The sequence below is a fragment of the Microcaecilia unicolor genome, chromosome 1 (assembly GCF_901765095.1).
Source record: "Microcaecilia unicolor chromosome 1, aMicUni1.1, whole genome shotgun sequence".
NCBI classification, from domain to species: Eukaryota; Metazoa; Chordata; class Amphibia; order Gymnophiona; family Siphonopidae; genus Microcaecilia; species Microcaecilia unicolor.
Window position 1 is genome coordinate 242,474,680 of NC_044031.1, and position 25,730 is coordinate 242,500,409.

The 25,730-nt window shown below is 41.2% G+C and overlaps 1 protein-coding gene across 2 annotated transcripts in view; it reads right to left on the reverse strand.

Moving 5' to 3' along the window:
* The window catches only part of NR4A3 (nuclear receptor subfamily 4 group A member 3), a 113,394-nt gene that overhangs the window by 67,758 nt on the left and 19,906 nt on the right, over positions 1-25,730 (reverse strand). For both annotated transcript variants that reach the window (XM_030205148.1, XM_030205149.1), the window contains exons 4-5: positions 17,185-17,314; positions 16,574-16,746 (exon numbers count right to left, since the gene is read on the reverse strand). In XM_030205148.1, the coding sequence (XP_030061008.1) occupies positions 16,574-16,746; positions 17,185-17,314 (303 nt within the window). The remainder of the gene's footprint in view (positions 1-16,573; positions 16,747-17,184; positions 17,315-25,730) is intronic.

Consider the following 25,730-nt stretch of genomic DNA (forward strand, 5'->3'; position numbering starts at 1 on the left):
CCTTTTTCAGGATGTTCGTAAATTTTAGGCATGGATCATATGCCTAAATTTACACATGAGCACGAAGAAGAGGCTTTTGTAGTCTGCAGCAAACAGGATATACAGGCACCAAAGCAGACACAAGATCCAGAAGAATCTTTATTCAAAAGGACCCAAACAATTTTTATTCAATAGGGTCCGACGTGGTGACGTTTTGCCAAACAGGCTACATCAGGGGTATTGTAACAGCAGCTTCTTCCTTTGCGAGGAAGAAGCTGCTGTTACACAGGGGGGTCTTTTACTAAAGATTAGTTCGAGTTATCTGCAGCATGGTCCATTTTATTCCTATGGGCCCTGCTGCAGATAACTCAAGCTAAGCTTTAATAAAAGACCCCCACAGTTTTTTGAATATAAGACTTACTGACAGCAGTTTTGTATCTTATGTCTGCTTTCGTACTTGTAAATTTACACACGTACATCTTAACTGATTCCAATTAGCACCAATAATTGCTTGTTAAAAAGCCAATTATTGTCACTAATTGGCTTGTTATTCAATTAAATTGCCCACAATTTTTGGTGACTTGTATAGCATTAGGGGGAAAGTGTTTTGATAAATGTTATTGATACTCAGCTCTTTTAACACTTTCACAAGCACAGTAACACATGAATAAATTTCTTTTGCTTCCTTTTTTTTTTTTTAGATTCACATAGAAATTATACAAAGTGGGCTTTATTCTAAATATGGTGTCTAGAATCTAGGCGCGTCCAAGATGCCTAGGTGTCTACTATTAGACATGTCTAAATGTAGGTGTGATGCATAGAATATGCCTTAGGCCGGGTGGATGTGTCTACATTTAGGTGCGCTTATAGACTTGATTGATAGGCCCATCACTCACACACTCTGCCCATGGCCACGCCCCCTTTTTGGCTGCATTCATTGGAATTTACGCATGCCGCTTTATAGAATACGCCTAAGCACAGAGTGTGTGTGTAAATTCCAATTAAATCCAATTAATGATGATAAGTGGTCGTTATCAGCCACTTATCATGACTAAGTGGCTCGTTAAACTATTAAGGCGCATGCCATATATAAAATCTGGGGGAGAGCCCCTGGATTCTATATATGGCACTTAAAATTGCACATGCAAATCTGGGCTGGATTAGGGTTTGCCGTGGACAGCGTGCCAATGTTTGGCGCGCTGCCCGCTGATCACTGGGGAGGAATATGTTTAGCATGCATTTGCATGCTACTTGCGCTAAGAGCCCACGAGCACATTGTTTGACACATTCAGGGGCTCTGATCATAGGGCGGTAGCAAACGCAGGCGCTGGCATTTGCTTCTGATCATCGGCCCATCAGAGTCTTGATTTTTTGCTATTTCGTTTGGAGGACATTAGCAGGCGAATCTGGAAGAGAGGAGATATGACAGAGATGTTGAAATATCTCAAGGGCATTAATGTACAGGAAGTGTGCCTTTTTCAACTGAAGGAAAGCTCTGGAACGAGGGGGCATACGATGACGTTAAGAGGGAATAGGTTTAGGAGTAATCTAAGAAAGTATTATTTCACAGAAATGGTGGTGGAAGCATGGAATGACCTCCCGGTGGAGGTTGTGGAATCGAGGACTGTGTCAGAATTTTAAAAGGCATGGGATACACATGTGGGATTGCTTAGGAAAAGGAAGAGTTAGGGGTTACAGAGGATGGGCAGACTGGATGGGCCATATAACCTTTATCTGCCATCATGTCTCTATGTTTCTGACAGAGTGGAACAAGCTCCCTGGAACCCTTAGGACCCAGAATAATTCAGGATTGTTTAAAAGACTGCTGAAACAGCATTCTTTGCTGTATGCTAAAAATTGACTTCGGCAGTTGACTGACACAGTACAGTGATCAATCTGTTTGTACTGTATTTGATGAGTTTTGTTTTGTAATGCTTTTATTATTGTATATGTTTAATTTGTACACCACTCTGGACAACTTAGGTATACAAATGGTAATAAATGAAATGAAATAATACACATTACATGAATATTATATATATATATATTTGTAATAATTTGTGACCTGTTGAGCAAAAAGGTACCAAAGTGGGGTTTGTGACTTATTTATACTACAAGATAGAGGGGTATCAACTGCATGATCTTGCAAAATTTCAGCCTCAGGTATGGACAAATTACATCTGTGAAAATGAGAAATGTTTATCAATAAAAAAAAGTAATTAACCCCAGAAATTACATACCCCACTTCAGGTACCTGCAGTTTTTAGGCTGAAGACCATGAAAAACATCAAAGTTGTGAAAAAGAATTGCATATTCCCTTTTTACTAAGCCTACAGTAGACAAAACTTTCCAAAGTGAAAGTTGCTCCTCCAAAAGTTATAGCCTTTATCTCTGTTAATTGTAACCTCACTATTGGTACCTTTTGCTCAGTGTGTCACGTGGTATCATTTGGCCCAGGGGAAAAACTTTTGTTCATAAGAGTAGCCATACTGGGTCAGACCAATGGTCCATCTAGCCCAGTATCCTGTCTTCCAAACAGTGGCCAAGGCAGGTCACAAGTACCTGGTAGAAACCCAAATCGTGGCAACACTCCATACTACAAATCCCAGGGCAAGCAGTGGCTTCCCCCATGTCTGTCTCAATAACAGCGTATGGACTTTTCCTCCAGGAATTTGTCCAAACCTTTTTTAAACCCAGATACGCTAACTGCTGTTACCGCCTACCTGTTCATCAAAATATGGTTGCATACTATCGGGATTTTTTATGATAAAAAACATTTTTGGAAAGAGTTGTACTTACTGGTAGTAGCAATTACACCAGCAGTTATGTATTGACTTACAGCCACTTCAGAAATATCTCCATGAAGTTGCATCATGGCTACAAGAACATCAGCTAATATTGAATCCAGAGAAAACTGTTGCCTGTTGGATCACTGACTCAACACCTACTCTTTCTCATATTCCTATTCTTTTTAACAGGCCAATTGTTCCTGCCCCTTCATTTACGTACTTGGGAGTCATCTTGGATTCTGCGCTCTCATTCTGTCTTCTACACATAGTACAGGTTTCTTTTTTTGCGTAAATTAAGAGTAATCCGTAATTATGTGGACACAAATTCTCTTCATTCTTTATATTATGCTTACATTAACTCACGGTATGATTATTGTAATATTATATATGCAGGTATCGCCAAACTGACTGGTTCTACCCTCACCGAGACAAGCTCACTATGAGTCCACTCGGCATTCAGCTTTCTTTTTCCTGCCCTCCCCCCCCCCCCCCCCCCCCCCATCTTTGGAATTGGCTTATCTGCAGAAATTAGATCTGAGCTCTACTTAGTTAAATTTAAAACTAAACTGAAGACCTTATTCTTCAAGACTGCCTTTGGATTTGATCCTACCTAGGTGCTGGCACCTACGAGTAGCCTTCAAGATACAATGCTGTGTCCCCTTTGAAAACCCCTTGCCCCCTTACCCCTCCCTCCCAATTTGCATTTAGTTTATGTTATTAGGGCCACCAAAAACAGAGCCAGGCCTGGGGCAGGGCCACCAGAGCCACCACTGCCCCCCCACTCAGGTCACCATCACCACCCATTCAGGTTGCCACCCCCCTCTCCATTTGGGCCGCTGCTGCCCCCCACCCCTTACCTTCCCATGTCGGCTCATCCCTCGGTCTGTCACTCTCCTGCTCCTGTGTGCTGGGACACGTGTTATCATGTTAACGCAATCAGTCAGGTCCAGAAACACAGGAGCAGGAGAGAGACAGACCCCAGCACCAGGCCCCCCCTTGGAAGCCAGGTCCTGTGTTTGATTGTATCTTTCCTGTCCTATTGTAGTTCCTTTTCTGCTTTATGATTTTAGTATTTTTATTGAACACTGCTTTGACCTTCTTTTACCTAAGGCGGTATGTCAAGTTTACAGACTCTTCAAAACACAACAGCCAGGATTTTCTGCAGGGCAAAGCAACGTGACCATGTCACACCCCTTCTTAAACTGGCTTCCAATAGATTTCAAGATGAAGTTTAAAGTATTAACTCTTACACATGAAGGACTAGATTCTACATATGTTGCCCAAAAAAATCGATGCAGAAAAAAAAGCGCTTAGTGCTATTCTACACATCGTGACTAATGTTAGGCATGGTTTATAGAATACGCATAGCGCCCATAACCACAACTAAATTTAGGTGTGACCATTTATGCCAACTAAAACCTGGTGTAAATGCCCACACCTAACTTGGTTGCGGATCGGGCGTATTCTATAGCTGTGCACATAATTTCTAGATATGCCCATGAGCCACCCAAGCCCCTCCCATGGCCACATCCATCCACGCATTAGAATTTATGCGTACTACTTTATAGAATATGCTTAGAAAGCTGCACATGTAAATTCTAATTAGTGCCAATTAGTGCAGCTAATTGCTTGTTATTGGCCAATTATCGGTGCCAACTGGCTTGTTAAATAATTAAGATTTGTGTGCAATTTAGCACACTGCCAAATTAGTCACCATCCCTGGGATTCTATCAGGTGAATTTTCGAAAGAGAAGGATGCCCATCTTCTGACACAAATCGGGAGATGGGCGTCCTCTCAGGGTCGCCCAAATCGGCATAATGGAAAGCCGATTTTGGGGGTCCTCAACTGCTTTCCATCGCGGGGATGACCAAAATTCATGGGGGCATGTCGGCACCGTACTGAAGGCGGGACTGGGGCGTGATTTAGAGATGGGCGTCCTCAGCCAATAATGGAAAAAAGAAGGGTGTCCCTCACAAGCATTTGGCCGACTTTACTTGATCCATTATTTTTCACGACCAAGCCTTGAAAAGGTGCCCAAACTGACCAGATGACCACCGGAGGGAATCGGGGATGATCTCCCCTTACTCCCCCAGTGGTCACCAACCCCCTCCCACCCAAAAAATGTTTAAAAACATTTTTTCCAGCCTCTATGCCAGCCTCAAATGTCATACCCAGCTCCATGCAGTATGCAAGACCGTGGAGCAGTTTTTAGTGGGTACAGTGCACTTCAGGCAGGCAGACCCAGGCCCATCCCCCCCCTACCTGTTACACTTGTGCTGGTAAATGTTGAGCTCTCCAAACCCCCCCAAAACCCACTGTACCCACATGTAGGTGCCCCCTTCACCCCTTAGGGCTATGGTAGTGGTGTACAGTTGTGGGGAGTGGGTTTTGGGGGGGGGGGTTGGGAGGCTCAGCACCGAAGGTAAGAAAGCTATGCACCTGGGAGCAATTTGTGAAGTCCACTGCAGTGCCCCCTAGGGTACCCGGTTGGTGTCCTGGCATGTCAGGGGGACCAGTGCACTACGAATGCTGGCTCCTCCCACAACCAAATAGCTTGGATTTGGTCATTTTTGAGATGGGCATTCTCGGTTTCCATTATTGCCGAAAACCAGGGATGACCATCTCAAAAACGACCTAAGGACGACCATCTCTATGGTCGACCTAAATTTCATGATTTGGGTGTCCCCGACCATATTATCGAAACGAAAGATGGACGCCCATCTTGTTTCGATAATACGGGTTGCCCCGCCCCTTTACGGGGCCATCCTGCGAGGATGCCCTCATGACAACTTGAGTGCCCCATTCAATTATGCCCCTTTATATATCATACCTTAATTTCTGTGAGGAAACTGAAGTGTATTCTATAACAGTGTGTGTAACTTAATTGGTTAACTAGCTAATCAGCGCTGTCAATTGGATGTTAACAAGCAATTATCAGCACTAATTGGCATTTATGTGCACAACTTGCTAAGTGTATTCTGTAACACAGTGGGCGTAAATTCTAAGTCACATAGTTGAAAAGGGGGCATGGCCATGGGTGGGACGTGGGTGTTTCTAAAATCTATGTGCGTTGCTATAGAATACATCTGCTCTGTGCCTAATTTAGGTGTTGGGATTTACGCCAAGTAAAACATGGTTTAAATGGCTGCAACTAAATTTGGTTGCATGGAGAGGCGCTTGGCGTATTCTATATACTGTGTGGAAATTTAAGCCTATTCTAAAAATATAGGCATGCTTTAGAGAATACGCCTAGGTGTACTTGTTTTCTGCATGGAATTTTCAGGCACCATTTACAGAATGTAGCCCCATACATAGAATCCGGGAGGAAACATATTATCCTTATACCCCACTTCGTACCCTTCACTCTCTCACAGATAACAGACTTGTACTGCCCCATCCATCCAAAGCAAAATGGGAGTCTACTAGATTTAGTGCTTTTTATTTTTTAGCCCATGCATTGAGGAATTCTTTGCCACAGCATCTTAGACTAGAAAAATATTATGCCTCTTTTTGAGCTGTGCTGCAAACATATTTTTTAAATAATATTTGATTATTTATTTATTTATGTATTCTTGTATCCCACTATTATCCATTGGTTCAAAGTGGCTCACAATTTACAAAATGGCTTACAGTTTACATGGTGGAATTGCAATTTACATTGGCTTACAATCAGGGCTTTTTTTGAGGGGGTACTTGGGGGTACTGAGTACCGGCACCTTTTCCACTGTCTGCTAAAATTGACCCATGGTTCAAATATTTTAATGAAAGAGCTCAGGTTCTACATATAAATTCTGCCTTGTCATAGATTCTGTGTCTGGTTGCAGGGGGCCTGGCTATTGTGGGAGGCCTGGCTATTGTGGGGTGGCTCCCTCAATGATCACTCCATCCCTGAAGGGTGTCCTGGCATTTGAGTACGTACCGGCACCTTTTTTGCTAGACAAAATGCACTGCTTACAATTAACATTTGGTGGAGTTACAGTCATGTTTTGCAGGGTGGGGCCTCATGTCCATCTACTGAAGAGCACTAATGCCAATAAATCCTTGGCTTAACTTTGTACCCAAATGGACTACATGTTATTATGTTAAACCATGGGCCAATGTAGACCTTTAATTATAGTGTGCTACTCAACAGCTGGGCCTGCAATCGGGATTCATTGGTTTGGGGAACAGTGGGTGACAATTTAATTAATTGTGAATGGTTTTTACTGTTACTTGCTGAATGTTTATTCGGTCCTATCAAATTTATGGCATTCCTTTTCTAGCATTTTATCTTAAGTATATTATTTTGTAAACCACTTTGACTCGTGTACGAAAGAGTCGGTATATCATGTCTATAAAAGGTAAATGATAGTTATAAGTTGGTAACACTGACCACAACCAGGAGTTTTACAAATTTACCTCACTATGGGCTTCTTTTACAAAGCTATACTAGCAATTCCCATGCGGAAAATGAGGGGAAGCCCATAGGAATTGAATGGGCTTCCTCTTAATTATCACACCAATTAATCTTTTCAGTGTCAAACTACCAAGAAAGTACCATACTCAGTTCCTAGCTCAAACCATGCATTTGGATCTCAACCAATAAGAGGTGAGAACACATTCAACCCTCGGGATCAGTGAAGTGGGCAACTTTGCCTTAAACTGGTAACAGGCCACAAAAGTCTCTCATGGTACCAGACAAGAGTTTAGTTTAATTTAGTTTATTTGATACTTTTCATACCACCTTTTATTTACACAACAAAACAATTTACAAGTCAACAATAAGGAAACATCAAGCGTGAAAAAACAATACAGGAGAGCACAGAGACTGGAGAGTTATAACAATAATACAAGAGGGGAATATGGAAGGGAATTAGCTACTACTTAACCATGTTGTCCAGTGATACCCCAAACACAGGCTCAAAAAGAGTCCTTAGACCTTTTTTAAACCTTGCAAATGACGTTTCCACACACTAATTATACAGGAAAGGCATTCTACAATAGGGGTGCTAATAAGAAAAATGCAGGGTGGATTGTGGACTCAAGAAAAGCCTGACAAGGTGGGGGAATATGGCAAATATTACTAGTTTCTGATCGAGGCGGGCAGCCTTCACAGTTCAACATGAACTATATAAAGAAGAAAAGCTACCAGAACAGACAACTGTGAATGTACAAAATCAAAATGACAACATAATAATAAATCATTTCACATATTTCTTAAACAGAATAGTCTTAAGTTGTTTATGAAACAATAAATAATGAGTTAAAGAATGAACAGATGATGGAAGAGAATTCCATAATGAAGTGGCTTGAAATAGAAGTGAATCTGAAAGCTGTTTGAAAATCAGCTTTACTGAGGGAAATAATAGAGATATTTGCCTTCTCATTAGTTGTCTACTTAAGGACAACTAATGAGAAGTGGAGGAGTGGCCTAGTAGTTAGGGTGGTGGACTCTGGTCCTGGGGACCTGAGGAACTAAGTTTGATTCCCACTTCAGGCACAGCTCCTTGTGACTCTGGGCAAGTCACTTAACCCTCCATTGCCCCATGTAAGCCGCATTGAGACTGCCATGAGTGGGAAAGCATGGGGTACAAATGTAACTAAAAAATAATAATAATAAAGGGGGGGGGGGGGGGGAAACTACCCAGTAAGAAGGGATATTTCCATGCAATGTCTGAAAGACAATTATACACTTTTTAAAATATGATCTTGCTGTAACTGGGAGCCAATGTAATGTATACAAATAAGGAGTTACAGATTCATCCATTCTTAGAGAAAAAAAAAATCACCCTAATTGCCAAATTCTGAATTGTTTACAACCTTTTCAGTAAAAAAGAATTAGTGCAGCCCACATATTCAATGTTGAAGTAATCCAATTTAGAAAGTAACAATAATTGCACTATAAGTCGAAAAGGAAACATTTCAAAATTTCTGCGAATAGATCTTAATTTTCTTAGTAGCAAAAAAGAATGTATTATTACCTTATTGACTTGATTAACCATGGTCAACTGACTGTCTACTTCTACACCTAAAACTGGGAGGGAAATTCAAATTTTAAAATTCGTGGTCCGAATGGTAAAGATTTCTCTACCTTAATCTCTTTGGGGGAGCCAATCTATAAGAATTTCATTTTTTATTGGTTGTTTTAAATGAAATTCTTTTACCTAACTTTCATGATATTAACTCATCTTTGGATGTCATTTAAGATATCAGCATATTCTTTAGAGGTTGGCAGAAGAATAGTAATATCATCCGCATAAATATAAAAAGAATACCTTCAATTTCTCCAATAATCTCCATAGCTGCTGTAACAATACATTGAACAGCACTAGCCATGGGGGGGGGGGGGGGGGGGGGGGTAACCCTGTGGCACCCCACATATTGGTTCCCAGATATCAGAAAGGACACCTTGCATCTTAACACTATAATTCCTCCCAGTTAGAAAGCCCTTAAACCAGTTCAACACTGCACCAGATTTTCCAAAACTATCCAACAAGGCTATTACGGTTGTATAATCCATGAGGTTGAAAGCACTCAACAAATCAAATTGAATAATCACAGAGTTTCAGCCTTTACTCAACATATATCTCCCTTGAGTTATCAGGGCACCCAGAATGATTTCACTGCTATGACCATTGCGGAACCTTGATTGTGAATAATGCAGTAAATCAAATGTTGACAAGTAATCCTCCAGCTGCATCCCAACCCAGGTTCCATAATCTTTATCAACAATGGAATTGATACAACCGGTCTATAGTTTGCAACCTCCTACAAGTTACCCTTAGGATTTTTAGGTATTGGTGTTAGTACAATGCTACTCCTGATTTCGGAAACAAACCTTTACTAAGACAATGACTTAACCAATCAGATAAGATAGCGTAAAATGCTGGAGAAGCATTTCTCATCAAATTGGCAGGACATGTGTCAAGACAATAGGAGGATTTAGCACAATATTTCAACTAATGTTTAACTAATAAAACTATTCCAAATTCAGTCAGCTGCAATCTCTGACTCTAATTCCAGTTCTGGAATGTCTGAAGCAGTCACTTGTGTTCTTAAAGATACACACCTTATCCTTAAAAAAAGAAGTCAATGTGTTTGAAGACGGATAGGTGAAAATTTCTGATCTGGTTAAATGATCTACATCAAATTGTTTGTTGACAATGTTGAAAATTTGCTTAGTATCAATTTATTCTTACCTATAAGCTATGAATAATAGTCTTCTCTTAAATGAGATAGTAAACTTATATTTATGAATTGCCTGTCTCCAATTATTCTTATTCTCATTTGTTGGACTTTTCCTCCAAAGTCGTTCCAATTTTCTAGATGCCCCATTTAACAATTTCTGTTCTTCATCAAACCATTTAACTGATTCCCTCATTCTAACTTTCCTAACTGACACTGGTGCAATTTCATCCAGCTCACTTTTATTATTCCAGTCAAGAAAAAAATTATCCTCTACTGATTATTTCCATGTTTATACTTATAAAATTGGATGCTCCCTGTCAGGACCACTTTTACTGATGAGCAAAAGAGGCAGCTGCCCTAGGCCCCTGCATACAGGGGGCACAGCTCTCCAGTAGCCCATTGGAAAAATGAGGGGGCAGTAGGGGGGCTGCTGGATTGCAGGACCCAGGCCAATGTCCTTCCTTTCTGCTGCCACTGTGGACCACTGCTGCCATGCCTCCAGGCCTGCTGCAGCAATAAACACAGCACCAGCATTGAGCAACTGGGAGCCTTTGAACCTATATGCTTGCGAAGGTCCTGCTGGTCCCACCCCCTCTGACACATTCCTGACACATAGGAAACGCATCAAAGGAGCAGAACCAGCAGGGCCTTCATGAGCACAAGAGCTTGAAGGCTCCACCATGCTTTGCACAGGTGTAAATCCCAACATGCGATTTTTCCCACATACTTATGGATTCCCTTTCTGAAATAGGGAATATGTGTGTAGATTTTAGACCTGCCCAAATCATGCCTAAACCAAACCCTCTTGAAATATCTACACTATGGATGTGTATGTATAAATATCAGCTTTATGAACTGGGGTTTTACTTGCGTATGTGATATATATCTGTACGTGCTGGTAATTATATATGCAAATCATGAATAACCCTTCTGAAATAACCACCATAGTGTAGCCTATATCCAAAGTTATGTTCTCCTGAAGGAGACGCGGAGAATATGAAAAGCCCCATTGTCCACAGGATGTCTACAAAGGAACTAGGACATCCAGCGGCCTTTTTACAAAATGGAGGTAAGCCCAACACAGGCTTACCATATGTTAAACTGGAGCTACCGCTGGCCCAATGCAAACACTGGCAGTAGTTCCAGGCCCGGCACGTACCATTTCCAGCGCTGGGGAAAATTGACCTGTATTTTTTTAGCGTGGTACTATTTCGGTGGTAATCACGTGGGTGGCATAAGTGCTCCCCCTCACATGGCCATGTGGTAAGAGCAATCTTACCACATGGCCATGGCTATTTTCAGCATTTTTTCCCCACTGCGCTACAAGGGGTCTCAGCGTGTGGCAAAAATTAGCGTAGTTCCCTTTTTACCACAGCTTGGTAAAAGGACCCCCAATTTGGGCCATTCTCAGCGCCTGAATGTTCTGTAAAAGGCAGTGTGCTAGCAAAATACATGTATATTTGCCAGTCTAAGTCATGTCGATCTTTTTTAATGGTGTTCTCTCAATATTGTATATAAATGTTGTGATTTTCTCTTAGGTTTTAGCACAGCTAGGTGTTTTAGCTACCTGCGATTTAACGTCTGTATATCACCAGCCCAAGCTAATACCAGCACATTTTTTTCATATGTTTATCTAATGAGTTCAACAGTCTACATGTTGTTATATGCAATATATAAATGTGTGCTCTCTGTTCTATATATGGTTCATTCATTTGTGGCACGACCCTTTCACCTTTTAATGCTGCTTTGGCTATTCCTATCTGATGTTTGTCTTTTTACACATTGCTTTGTATTTAGTTTTTACATTAAATATGTACATTTATATTTAATTATATTTATTATGCAACATGTTTTCTTGGGTACTCGATTGTGGAATGCCTTACCTAAATTAGTTAAATCAACCCAGAGCTATCTAAAGGTCAGAAAATTATTAAAATCCATCCTATTCAAAAAGGTCTACTCTCCAGAAACAACATAATCAGATCAATTTCTTTGGTTTCAGATAATCCAGAAACACTTAAATGTATTTTCTTTACTATTCTGCTGTTTAATATTTATTTAATTATTTATTTTATTTATTGCATTTGTATCCAACATTTTCCCACCTTTTTGCGGGTTCAGTGTGGCTTACAATATGAGTTGAATGTTAGAAATACAATTTGTTACAGATAGTTAGGGATTACATTATGCAGGGTTAAGCGAAACAATTGAGGTGTCGTTAAGAGATGTAATAGTGGAACATAGGCATTGCAACTTTGGAAGGAGACAATGGTAGCTTAGGTGGTAAGTCTATCAGGTCTGACATGTAGGCTGGGGCATCTCTGTGAATGATTTTGTGAGCTAGGGTACATATTTTGAACGTAATGCATTCTTTAAGTGGGAGCCAGTGTAGCTTTTCTCGTAGGGGTTTCGCACTTTCATATTTTGTTTTACCGAATATGAGTCTAGCTGCTGTGTTCTGAGCTGTCTGAAGTTTCTTGATTATTTGCTCCTTGCAGCCAGCGTAGAGTGCGTTGCAGTAGTCTAGATGACTGAGTACCATTGATTGTACCAGATTGCGGAAGACGGTCCTTAAGAAGAAAGGTCTCACTCTTTTTAGTTTCCACATTGAGTGGAACATCTTCTTAGTTGTGTTTTTCACATGACTCTCAAGAGTTAGGTGTCGATCAATGGTAACTCCAAGAATTTTTAGGGTATCCGATATTGGAAGGTTCAGTTTTGATGTGGTAATGGTGGTGAATTTGTTCGTGTTGTGTTGAGAGGTGACGATTAGGCATTGGGTTTTTTCTGCATTGAGTTTCAGTTGAAATGCATCCGCCCATGAATGCATGATATGTAGGCTTTGGTTGATCTCATTGGAAATTTCCTTTAAATCTTGTTTAAATGGGATGTAAATCGTTATATGGGTTGAGGTTTTGGTTTGATAGTAATTTGGCCAAGGGTATCATCATTAGGTTGAATAAGGTCGGTGAGAGGGGGGATCCCTGTGGAACTCCGCATTCAGGTATCCATGTGGCTGATGTAGTCGAGTTAGATGTCACTTGGTATGATCGTGAGATTAGGAACCCCTTGAACCAACTGAGAACGCTGCCTCCAATTCCGAAGTACTCGAGGATATGTAATAGTATTCCATGGTCAACCATGTCAAAGGCGCTAGACATGTCAAATTGTAGAAGTAGTATGTTCTTGCCAGTTGCAATCGTTTGTTTGAGCTTATTCATGAGAGTAACTAGTACTGTTTCGGTATATGTTACAACTTTACCTTACCCTTCACTACCAATTATAATGTTCTATTACGTATTGTGTTGTCATTGCAAGTAGTATACCATGCCATATTTTGTATTGTTACTTGAATATTTTTACTGCTGTAATTGCCTATTGCTCATGTTTGATCTATTCTTACTGTATACCGCCTTGAGTGAATTCCTTCAAAAAGGCGATAAATAAATCCTAATAAATAAATAAATAAATAAGTCTATTGCCACAAGCCAACTCTTTAGTAAAAGGGCCCCTATGTGCTTTATATGTATTGTTTTTAGACTCCTGATGCAGGTTTGCTTAGACGAAACACATCGATTGTGTCGAGTCTTTTTAAAGAAAGGTGATTTCATTTGCATACCTTTTTTATCTCCACCTGTTTTTGGTTACTTGCCAGTATATCCAGTGGCATAGCCTAAGATGCGGCTAAATGCCCAAGTACTTGCTGCAATTAATCTTTACTTTAGAATTTAAATATTGGATCTTGAGCTCTGATGGATGTGGTTGGGCTGCTATGATTATTCTGCTCTGCTATGAAAGAGCCCAGTTTTAAGAAAAATATTTTTTAAATTCTAGCCAAATCAGTAAATGCTTCCATCCATCTATCCAGTTTGACAGTGCAGGAGCTTTACGATGGCATTCTTTCTAACGACCCAAAGCACAGTTTGTCTGGGATCATTTTCATATTTTGGTCATTTTGAACCTTTAAATAGTCAATACGTGCACCGTTTAACAGATGGCACTGTTCTCTCAAGAATAACAGCAATCTCATTTTGTGAGAAAAAAAAATGCTGCACTCTGGAATGACACTATTAATCTGAAAGGGCTGTAAGTATTTATGTTGGGTTAAATACTTTTCATCATTTATTCAAAGAAAGTAAACATTATGGCCTAAAAGAAACAATTCACAAACCTGAGAACATGCAGTGAATAGTTTTCTTGCCTGCTTTTAAAAACTTACACCACATATCAGAGAATAATGAATGAAAGCAAAGCCAATTAAAGTAGCTGTGTGCTGCATAAGCAGCCCTATTGATTTTGTCTCTGACACTTGGTCTTATACACACCATCTCCCTGCCAGCTCTGGATAAAAGGAAGCATAGCGATTTTTTTTTCCAACATACAGTAAGACTGAATTAATGAAAGCAAAGCAAACAGACATTTTTGAGACAAGTCAAAGAAAGATCAACTGCTATCTTCACTAAGACATCACAGTTCTGCTATTAGCATAAGAATAAAAAGTTTGAGGCCCTTTTTACTAAGCTGCGCTAAAAAGTGGTCAATGCTATTTTTATCGCTTGTAAAAATTTAAATGGCTATAAATAAAAAATTTAAAAAAAAAGTGGTCAGTGCTATTTATTTATTTTCAGCACTTATATACTGTAAATGATCCCTGCGGTGACTATCAGGCTCATTTTCGAAAGAGAAGGACGCCCATCTTTCAACATAAATCGGAAGATGGGCGTCCTTCTCCCAGGGTTGTCCAAATCAGCATAATCGAAAGCCGATTTTGGATGTCCACAACTGCTTTCCGTCGCACGGACGGCCAAAGTTCAAGGGGGCATATCAGAGGCGTAGTGAAGGCGGGACTTGGGCGTGCCTAACACATGGACGTCCTCGACCCATAATGGGAAAAAAAAGGGCGTCCCTGACGAGCACTTGGACGACTTTACCTGGTCCTGTTTTTCTTACGACCAAGGCACAAAAAGGTGGCCGAAATGACCAGATGACCACCACAGAGAATCGGGGATGACCTCCCCTTACTTCCCCAGTGGTCACTAATCCCCTCCCACCCTCAAGAAACATCTTTCAAAATATGTTGTGCCAGCCTCAGATGTCATACTCAGGTCCATGACAGCAATATGCAGGTACCTAGAGCAGTTTTAGTGGGTGCAGTGCACTTCAGGCAGGCGGACCCAGGCCCATCCCCCACCCTACCTGTTATGTTTATGGAGGAAACAGCGAGCCCTCCAAACCCCACCACAAACACACTGTACCCACATCTAGGTGCCTCCCTTCACCCATAAGGGTATGGTAATGGTGTACAGTTGTGGCTAGTGGGTTTTGGGGGACTCAGCGCACAAGGTAAGGGAGCTATGTACCTGGGAGCAATTTATGAAGTCCCCTGCAGTGCCCCCTAGGGTGCCCGGTTGGTGTCCTGGCATGTCAGGGGGACCAGTGCACTACAAATGCTGGCTCCTCCCACAACCAAAGGGCATGCATTTGGTCGTTTCTGAGATGGTCGTTCTTGGTTTCCATTATCGCTGAAAATCAGAAACGACCAAGTCTAGGGATGACCATCTCTAAGGACGACCTAAATTTCAAGATTTGGACGTCCCCGACCGTATTATTGAAAAGAAAGATAGACGTCCATTTTGTTTCAATAATACAGGTTTCCCTGCCCCTCCATTGGGACACCGGGACGTTTTGCGAGAACGTCCTCAACAAAACTTGGGCGTCCCTTTCGATTATGCCCCTCCACGTGGTTTACAATTTCTATTACAGGTATTTTGCACTGTTTCTAATGAGCTCACAATCTAACCCCTCTGTTTACTAAGCTGTGCAGCAATGCCGACACAGCCCATTCAAAGTGAATGGGCTATGTTGGCATTAGTGCAGCTTAGTAAACAGGGGGGGTAAGTTATATATTGTACCTGGGGCAATGGAGTGCTAGTTACTTGTCCAGGGTCACACGAAGCTGCAGAGGGAATTAAACCTGGTCCCCCAGGATCTCAGCCCACTGCTTACCATCATGCAGCAGCAGGAATTGAACCCAGTTCCTCAGGTCTACAACCCACTGCACTAACCATTAGGCCACTCCTCCACTCACTAGCGCAGTGTTTTCCTGTGTGCTGAGGTCCTAATTTCACAATTAGCATGCGGTCATTAGCGCGGGAGCACTTACCGACACCTTTTTTCTAGGCAGTAAGGGTTCCCAGGCTAATCAGTTGGCATGCAGCAATGTAGCTGTGCTCACCGATTAGTGCAGAACACGACTACTCTCCGACCCCCAAAACACGCCCTTAGTGCTAAAAATAAGTATTTTTTAGCGCATGGGAAGCATGCACTGATGCAAAAACTACCGCGGGATGCCTGAGCGCACCTGCGGTAGTGGTTTTTAACTTGCGGTAGTGTTTACTGCAGTTCAGTAAAAGGGGCCTCTTTGTGTTTCTGTTCAACATGCATACGATTAAACAATACCTCTATGCAGTATAACAGACGCTGACGTTAGGACAGTGTGCTTCTGTATTTTCTATAAGTTTCTGGTTTTCATTTTATGTTTACTGTTTAACTCCTTTTTGCTCTGCACTAAATATTTGCATAGACAATTGTACATCTGTTGTCCGGCAAAAATCTGCAGAAACTACCCCACACTTACTCGAGAATAATCCAGCTCACTGGGTGTGGATTCTGTTAAGGCTCGGACCAAGGCGCTCATCATACTGATGGGAGGAGAGGGAGGAGAGGGCTGGGAAGGTTCCTGCTGCAAGGGGCTCTTTGGTTTTGAAGGCAGCCGGCCTCTTCTGCCCTTCAGACTATCCGTGCGGACAACTAATTAAAGGAATCAAGAAAGTATTGGTCTGCTGGTAGATCATGCATGCACACAGCTATAAATGGCAGAAGAGCATCAGCTTGTAATGCATGAGTAAGCCAAGCTAAAGGTCCAGTAATTTGCAATGACTTCCAAATTGTTTGTTCATTAAACTAAACAAATAAGGAAAGTTAGTCATAAGGTATTATCAAACAGTATAAAGCTGTTTCTTAACCAACATTAATTCTTGGCTTTCAACATCCATGTCTAAATCAACAAAACAAGGAGTAGAGAATCACTTTCAAACTGTCAAATAATTCAAATGTATGCAGTAAATGGCATGTTTTCAATTAAAAAGGAAGCCAAAACAAATCCAGGCAGCCTTTCCTAATAAAAATAATCACAGACAGGAATTCATTTTAAAGTAACGAAAAGTGATAGTAGCTGAAAGTCCTCACCTTCTTTAACCATGCCAACACTGAGACATTTCTGGAATCTACAGTACTGACAGCGGTTTCGTCGTCTCTTGTCCACTGGACAGTTTTTATTTGCAAGACAAACATATTTTGCATTTTTCTGCACTGTTCTCTGCAGAAATATAAGAAAAAAACAGTCAGCTCTCGGTCTCTCAGAAGAGCTCGGGCCTGACCTGACAAAATGTATTTTAATTTGAATATGATAAGCGACTGTGCAATTCATATAATTAGATAAAATTAATTTCCTAACATGTTAGCCTTCAAGAAAAACAATTTTATTAGCGTTAGCTTCTGACAGTGGAAATCAGCTAGAATTGTACTGAAGTCGTCTCAGGAGACAGCCAGGTCTGAATGATAAAATCATATCTGAAATTACTAGGTCATCGCATTATACCATTTGGGATTATATTACTTCTTCTTCTAATGCCCCCTCGGGAACAATTTTCTACTTGGTTCATTCCCTTGACTATTACTGACCTTATTAAAATAAAATCAGAAAATAGCTGGGATGTGTTTCTCTGATTATTCCTGTTGTTAGACTAATACCAATTCTGCTAGCCATTAAAATCAAGAAAGGTGAAATTACAAATATATATGATCGATGACGAGGTGGGGGCTTAAGACTTGCCAAAATGAGAAATACATATTGTTGGTAAGCTGTACCACTGAGGTCTAAGGTTAAGATCTACATAGGGAAAACATCTTGGTTAAGATAAGAGATCTACATACAGCTGTTCATGTGCTATGGAAAACCAGTTTACTTTTAGGAGAAAAGTTAGTTGCAACACATTTTCAATTTTTTTTTTTAAACAACAAGCATGGCAAGGGTTCCATAAACTGCAAGTATCTATGTCAGCCTAGAAGCTAGGTGCATTATCTAAAGCCCTGTTTACTAAGGTGCGCTCGCATTTTTAGCGTGTGCTGAGTGCTAGAGACACCCATATATACCTATGGGTGTCTCTAGCATTAGTGTGCACTAGCACATGCTAAAAATGCTAGCACACCTATAGTGCGGCTTAGCAAACAGGGTCCTGAGGGGCCCTTTTACAAAGGATCGCTAGTTTTTTTAGATTATGGTAAAATTTAAAATGCACTAAATGCTAAGGTGCCCATAGGAATATAGGGGGTCTTTTACTAAAGCGCACTGGCGTTTTTAGCGTGCATTAAAAATAGGCGCACGCTAAACGCTAAAGATGCCAATGTATTCCTGTGGGCGTCTTTAGCATTTAGCGCATGCCTATTTTTAATATGCGCTTAAAAACGCGCGCCTAAGTAAAAGACCTCCTCAATGGGCATCTTAGCATTTAGCACACACTCATTTTTAGCATGCGCTAAAACCATTAGCGCACCTTTGTAAAAGACCTCCTTAGTTTTTTTTCTAATATATAACAACTGGAAATAATTAATATTTCAAGGAATGCACAACAGAAATTGCTGGTTGCTACTTGATGGTGAAAAACTAGTTCATTTTAAAGGAGCCAGCAATAACGGCTTTAAAATAATCAGCTCCTTTCTATAATTAATGTCACTGATAAACAAAATAGCCTTAACCAGCAATACAAAAGCTAAATCAAAATAAATAAAAAAGCTATTCCTGCCCAGCCCAACAAATAATAAATAAAATCAACCAAGTAAACTATGGTTTCAGTGATATTATATGTAATAGTTTATTGCCAGCATGAATACATTAGCACCTTCTATGGGACTAAAATAACGCCGTGTCTATTCACAATACACTAGCAATAATTTGCTTGGTACTGCCAATTTCAGGATATGCAAACATATGCTAAATGCAGTATCAAACTGTTACAGTTTAATCGATGACAAGATAATGATTCCCAGTACATTAAGGGATCCTTTTACAAAGCTGCGGTAAGCACCAGCGCTTGCTTACCACCGCTTAAAAGGGCTTATCGTAGGAAGCGTTCAGGCAACATGTGGTTAGTGCATCCCAAAAGTACATGCACTAACCATGTGCTAAAAATATTTTTTTTATTTTTTGTTTGAGGGACCGTATCTGTGCTAATCAAGGAAGTTAGGCTAGTACCTGCCACTTCTTGCAGGTTACACCCTCTATGCCGTTTAAAGTGTGAATATCGTTTAAGTTATTCTTTGATTCTATCCTCTTTCTATATAGGGATCCTCTATGTTTATCCAAAGCATTTTTGAACTCCATCACTTTTTTTGTCCTCACCGGCCCCACTAGGAGGGTATTCCAGGCATCCAGCAGCCTCTCTGTGAAAAGGTATTTCCTGATATTACTCCTAAGTCTGGCTTCCTGCAACGAGGATTGCCAACTAGCTCCAGATTCGCCCAATAGGGCTGATCCAGTCCTGTGCTTACCCCAGTGCATGCAGGGACTTGTAGCCTGGCTTTCCTTAGGGAATCCAATGGGGAAATCAGAACCAAACTCCGTGCATGTAATGGGGTAAGACCAAGACTGGATCAACCATGCCAGGCAAATCTAGATCAGTTGGCAACCCTAATTCATGTCCTCTAGTTCTACCACATCCCCATCTCTGAAGAAGATTTGTTTGTATATTAATACCTTTTAAGTTAGCTGTTTGCATCATTTCTTCCCTTTACCTCCTTTCCTGTAGGGCAGTGATTCTCAACCCAGTCCTCTGGACACACCTAGCCAATCAGGTTTTTTAGGATACTCTCCATGAATATACACAGGGATTTTTTTTGAGGGGGTACTCGGGGATACTGAGTACCGGCACCTTTTCCATTGTCTGCTAAAATTGACCCATGGTCCCCAAGTTTTCATGAAAGAGCTCAGGCTCTACACACCAATTCTGCCTTGTCATAGATTCTGTGACTGGTTGCAGGGGGCCTTAATCACTGTGGGGTGGGTCCCTCAGTGATCACCCCACCCCTGAAGGTAGCTTGGCATTTGAGTACCGGAACCTTTTTTTGCTAGAAAAAATGCACTGAATATACATAAGATATATTTACATACATTGGAGGTACTGCATACAAATTTATCTCTTGCGTATTCATTCTGAATATCCCAAAAACCTGATTGGCTGGGTGTGTCCCGAGAACCCTGCTCTAGGGTAAACAAATTCAGGCCTTCAAGTCTGTTCTTGTACATGTTATGGCACAAACCTCATACTATTTTTGTCACCTTCCTCTGAACCATTTCAAGTCTTTTTATGTCCTAAATAAGATACAACCTCCAAAACTGAACACAATACTCCAACTGGGGCCTCACCAATGATTTGAAGAGGGTCATTAACACCGCTTTTCTTCTTTTGATTATGCCTCTCTGTATGTAGCCTAGCATCCAACAAGGCATAACCAGCAGAAGAAAGTAGGTGTTAACACCCTTGTACAAGTCATTGGTGAGGATCCATTTGGAGTATTGTGGTCTGTTTCAATCGCTTCCTAAATTATTTCAACTGAACAGTCTGTATTAATTCATTTGGCAATGAGTTTTGGGCCTTCAATAGAAAAAAAAATCTGTAATCAATTCTCTTCTTGCCTTACCTAACAGACAGATATACCCAAAAGATACTTACTCTTAGTTATCAATATCTGAGTCGAATGATGTGGAGGGACATTTTTGAAAGAATGTCTAAGTCAGAATTGGTACATTCTGCCCACAATGTCCAAAAAAAAAACCCCCGTCCATCTCACAGCAAATTTCAAACAGGAAATATGTCCAGATTTCCTGTTTGAAAATACGTGAGAAGGACATCCTTACACTGGAGACATCCATCCTGAACAACTATTGTACAAACTGAAACATTTAAATTATAAATGAGAGAAAACAAGGCACAGGGACACCTGACAGCATTCTTATAAAAATGGCCACACAGGCTTCCTTGCAGGAGCAGCCTAGTGGTTCGTGAAGTAGACTGTAAACCATGGGGCATAAGTTCAAATCCTACTATAACTTTTTTTTTGTAAATGTGATCCCTCCGGGAACAGAAAAATGTCTACTGTACCTGAATGTACTCCACTTCAATAGCCTTCAGGCTTGCAGGTGGCTTATATCTTTAGGTACAGTAAGTATTTTTCTGTTCCTGGAGGGAACCCCAGAAAAAAAAATTCACAGAATTACAATGGGATTTGATCTTGTATCTTTCGGTGTACAGTCCACTGCACCAACCTCTGACCTATTGCTGCTTTGCTCAGAATGGCCATAATACCTGCAGGTGACCTGGAGCCTAGTTTTCCTCTCCAGTTTTCATTTCAGGGGTGTGGGAGGGGGACAGAAATCACTGGTGGATTAAGGAGAGGGTCAAACCTTAATCCCTCCAGTGGTCAGTTGATCAATCAGAGCACCTGTTTATAACTTGGGTATGACTAAAAGAGGTCTAGATGGACATTTCTTCCCATTTGAAAATCGCTGCTAGACGTCCTACTTTTGGGCCCTCCCTAGTCCCTCCCAAAACACACCCATAACATGACCCTTGCTATTTGGATGAACTGCAGTGTGAAACCTCCACATTCTGACTTTCCAAAATCAGGATTTGGATGTTTTTAACAGATGGATCTTTTTTTTTTAGGCATTTTGAAGTGTCCATCTGCTTTGAAAATGAGCACTATAGTCTCAGTGCAGAGGCAATACAAAGACGTGAATCATTATTTAGTGCTTTATGGATATGTACTAGCACTTTAAACTGAACAGGCCAATAGATTTCAAGCCAATGCAAACTTACAAAATTAGGAGAAATGTGTTCAAATTGATAAACCCCACTCAACAGATGAGCAGTTGCAGTCTGGGCCACTTGTAAAGCTCACAATTAGGACAGTGGGAGTCCTAAATATAGCACATTACAATAATCGCCAAACTCTGAACTACCCTCCAAAAATTCTCTCCACATATAAGATCTTTGAACTGATACAAAATTCGTTACTTAAAAAGACATAGTTCTTGCTGTAAACAAGTTCTCTTGTGGACACAAGTATATCCTGTAAACAGGATATACTTTCAAACATAATAGAGAGATTTGGAGGAGATGTGCTAACAAGATAGCACAAATGTATACATGTACTGTACGTAAGTATTTCCTAGAGACGTAGTTTGGGGTGGAGTGGAGATGTGTGCATATATTTTGTAACAGAAAAAGAGGAGAAACTCCAAAATTCAAGAATGCGTATCAAGTCAACAGTCAAAGGTGAGGGAACACAAGAAGAGGAAGCCAAAGCTAATCCAAATGATCAGGTCTTTATTGTTTCAAAGTACTGTTGGTCAACGGTCGAAAAGGCTCGACACGGCCATGCTTCGGCTGGCGTGCCTTTGTCAGGAGCCTTATCAACCACAGAAACAAATTTTGTAACAATGAGGATCGGTACAATGTTATATACATTAGACTAGGGGGGACTTCCGGTGACGTCATGAGCTAGGGAGCAGCGTGCTGTCGAAGCTCTGAGACCCCTGACTCCACTAAAACTTAAATCTTGCATTAAGAATCCTACGGAGCGAGTCCATTGCATGGAAAAATATTATAAAGCACTTCCGAAAGGCATGGCGCAAAAAACTGCAAAAAAAGATAAACTTAAAACAGGCAGCGGGGATACCAAGATGGCGGACGAGCCCGCGATTATAGAACCAGCGTTTACTGAAAATCAACTCATGCAACTTACCCAGGCAATCACGAAAGCGTGGGAGCCGAAATGGGAAGCGCTGAATACCAAAATAGAAGCTTATCAAACTACATTGGACGGGATGGGAATCCGAATCGGAGACTTGGAGGCTAGAGTTTCGGCCGTGGAAGACGATACCCGTGGATTCAGCCCAGATATTGTGGCCCTAAGGCGTCAGCTCGCAGATCAGAGAACCTTGTTGGATGATTTTGAAAATCGAGCGCGTCGAAATAATATACGGATTGTTGGGCTAGATGAGACACTTCCAGAACGAAACCTCGACACGTGGCTGGAAACATGGCTCTCAAAAGAATTAGCGATTACAGATACGATGGGGCCGCTGGTTGTGGAAAGAGCACACCGCGTGGGCCGTCGAACAGAGGATCGCCAAAATGGCCGCCCACGCGTGGTTGTCGCGAAAATACTAAATTATCGCCATAAACTAGAAATCCTTCAAGGTTTTAAACACAAAAGAGATACGCTAAAATATAATAAGAAAAATGTGTTGATATTTCAAGACTTTTCTACTCTAGTTCAAGAAAAACGAAGGCAGTATCATGCGATTTGTACAACCTTGGTACATAAGAAAATTCGCTTTGTGCTACAATACCCGGCTCAATTAAAAGTACTTATACAGGACCAATGGAAAATATTCACTACAGTATCAGATGCAAAAAAATATCTCGCCGAAAATAACGTCATTGATACTGTTTGAACAAGAATTTAATTATTTTGCGCAACAACGCTCTGTGGGAGTTAAAGTGTATGGAATTTGCAGACTAAATGTATGTATATGTGTTTGGTTATATTGTGGAGTTTGGGGTCTCTATTGTTCACTGAAGTCCTAATCTCAACACCTGACTAGCTTAGGTGGATGAGGAAGGGTATATGCGGGGGGGATGGGAGAAGGGGATGGGAGGGGGGAAGGGGAAATCGATCCGGGGAACACCGTTGGCGGATGGTCAGTAACAAATGTTTATATAGAAATATATTACAAGAATATTTATGTGCACAGATTATGAGAAATCTAACACGGTTCAATGTGTGCTCAATGAGTAAGGGGGCTCCTTTGTATGATGATGATGGTGGGAATGATAACAGTACTTTCACAGCATGCCAATTAGAATAATATCCTGGAATGTGGGGGGTATAACGTCCCCTATAAAGCGGAATAAAATCCTAACGGCTTTAAAAAGGTATAGGGCTGACATAGTTTGCCTTCAGGAAACAAGACTTAATGATGTGGAGCACGCAAAGTTGCAGAGAGCATGGGTGGGGGAATGCCATGCCGTAGCAGCCAGGGGACGCCGAGGTGGAGTGGTGGTCTTAATTCGAAAAGGATTAGCATGTAAAGTCTCAGTAGTGGAGAAAGGAGAACACGGGCGTACCCTCCTCTTAAAGGTATGGATACAGGGCACTGAATTTTATTAGTGGGGGTATATGGCCCTAACGAATACGACCCAGGGTTCTTCAGTTCACTAGAAAGCAGTTGTATTCAACATAAAATCAATAAATTGTTAGTATTGGGTGATTTTAACTTAGTAGCTAATCCAAAAGAAGATACCTCGAATCCCACCTCCTCACATTACTTAGGGCAAAGGGCGAAAAGATTGAAAATGTTTACAAAAGCTTTAAATTTAATAGATACCTGGAGAGTAATGCATCCTGGGGAAAAAGATTATACACACAGATCCAGGGCACATGGCACATTGGTGAGGTTAGATTATATATTCCTAGAAAGATCTATGTTCTCCCAGGTAAGGGCAGCCCATATAGGACCGGAAGAAATATCAGATCATGCATCAGTGTGGCTAGATCTCGAGGTTGCGGACGGGGGTGGTGGAGGAACAGGATGGAGATACCCCGCATATTTACATAACGACCCCTTATTTCAGAAATATTTGACAGATAGATGGGAGGATTATGCCATTAATAATAAGGAACATGCACAAACAGACCCGATCCTGTTTTGGTCTGCCTCGAAGGCAGTCCTGAGAGGTGACCTTATAGCATACAGTAGTATTAGGAAAAAACGTCGGGTGGCAAACATCCTGCGCTTAGAAAAACAGCTAGCGAAAGCGAAGAGAATTTATATGCAAAAACACACACTGACTGCTTTAGAGAATATGAAAGCAATCCAAACAACTCTGAATACTTTATTGCATGAATATGAGACCAGATCCTCGATTTACTATAAATATAAGTTGCAACGTTTTGGTAATAAAACGGGGAGGCTGTTAACTAGAGTTATCAAAAATTGGGGGACACCTCGGGTGGTGACTGCGTTAAAGGAGGACACTGGTAAAATTATAGTCACACAAAATGAAATTGGGCAGGCTTTTACTAACCATTTCGCCTCACTTTACTCGGCCGGTGCCCCACCAGAACCCAACCTGATGCAGGAATACTTGGAAAGGGCGGGGCTCACAAAATTGACGAATGAGGAGTTGACTATGTTAAATGCGCCATTGACCCTGGGAGAATTGCAACAGGCGATTAAGAAACTTAAATTGCGTAAGGCACCAGGACCCGATGGCTACTCCGGGGAATATTATAAAAGCTTGTCCCAGGAAGCGCAGTTGGCATTGCTGGAATACTTTGAGGAGGTGATAGAGAGGAGGGGCTTCCCCCGTTATGCCAATTCAGCTTTAATTACATTAATACCCAAGCCGGGAAGGCCGCATAACAGAGCAGAAGATTTCCGACCAATATCTCTGTTGAATGTAGATACTAAACTGTTGGCAGGCATACTGGCGGAAAGACTTGCAAAATTTTTGCCTAAATTAATTGGAATGGAACAAGTAGGCTTTGTTCGAAATAGACAAGCCACACATAATGTGCGCCGCCTATTACTGGCGATGGCATCTAGCCAAGAGGGGGAGATTCCATCAGTAATAGTGAGTTTAGATGCAGATAAAGCATTTGACAGG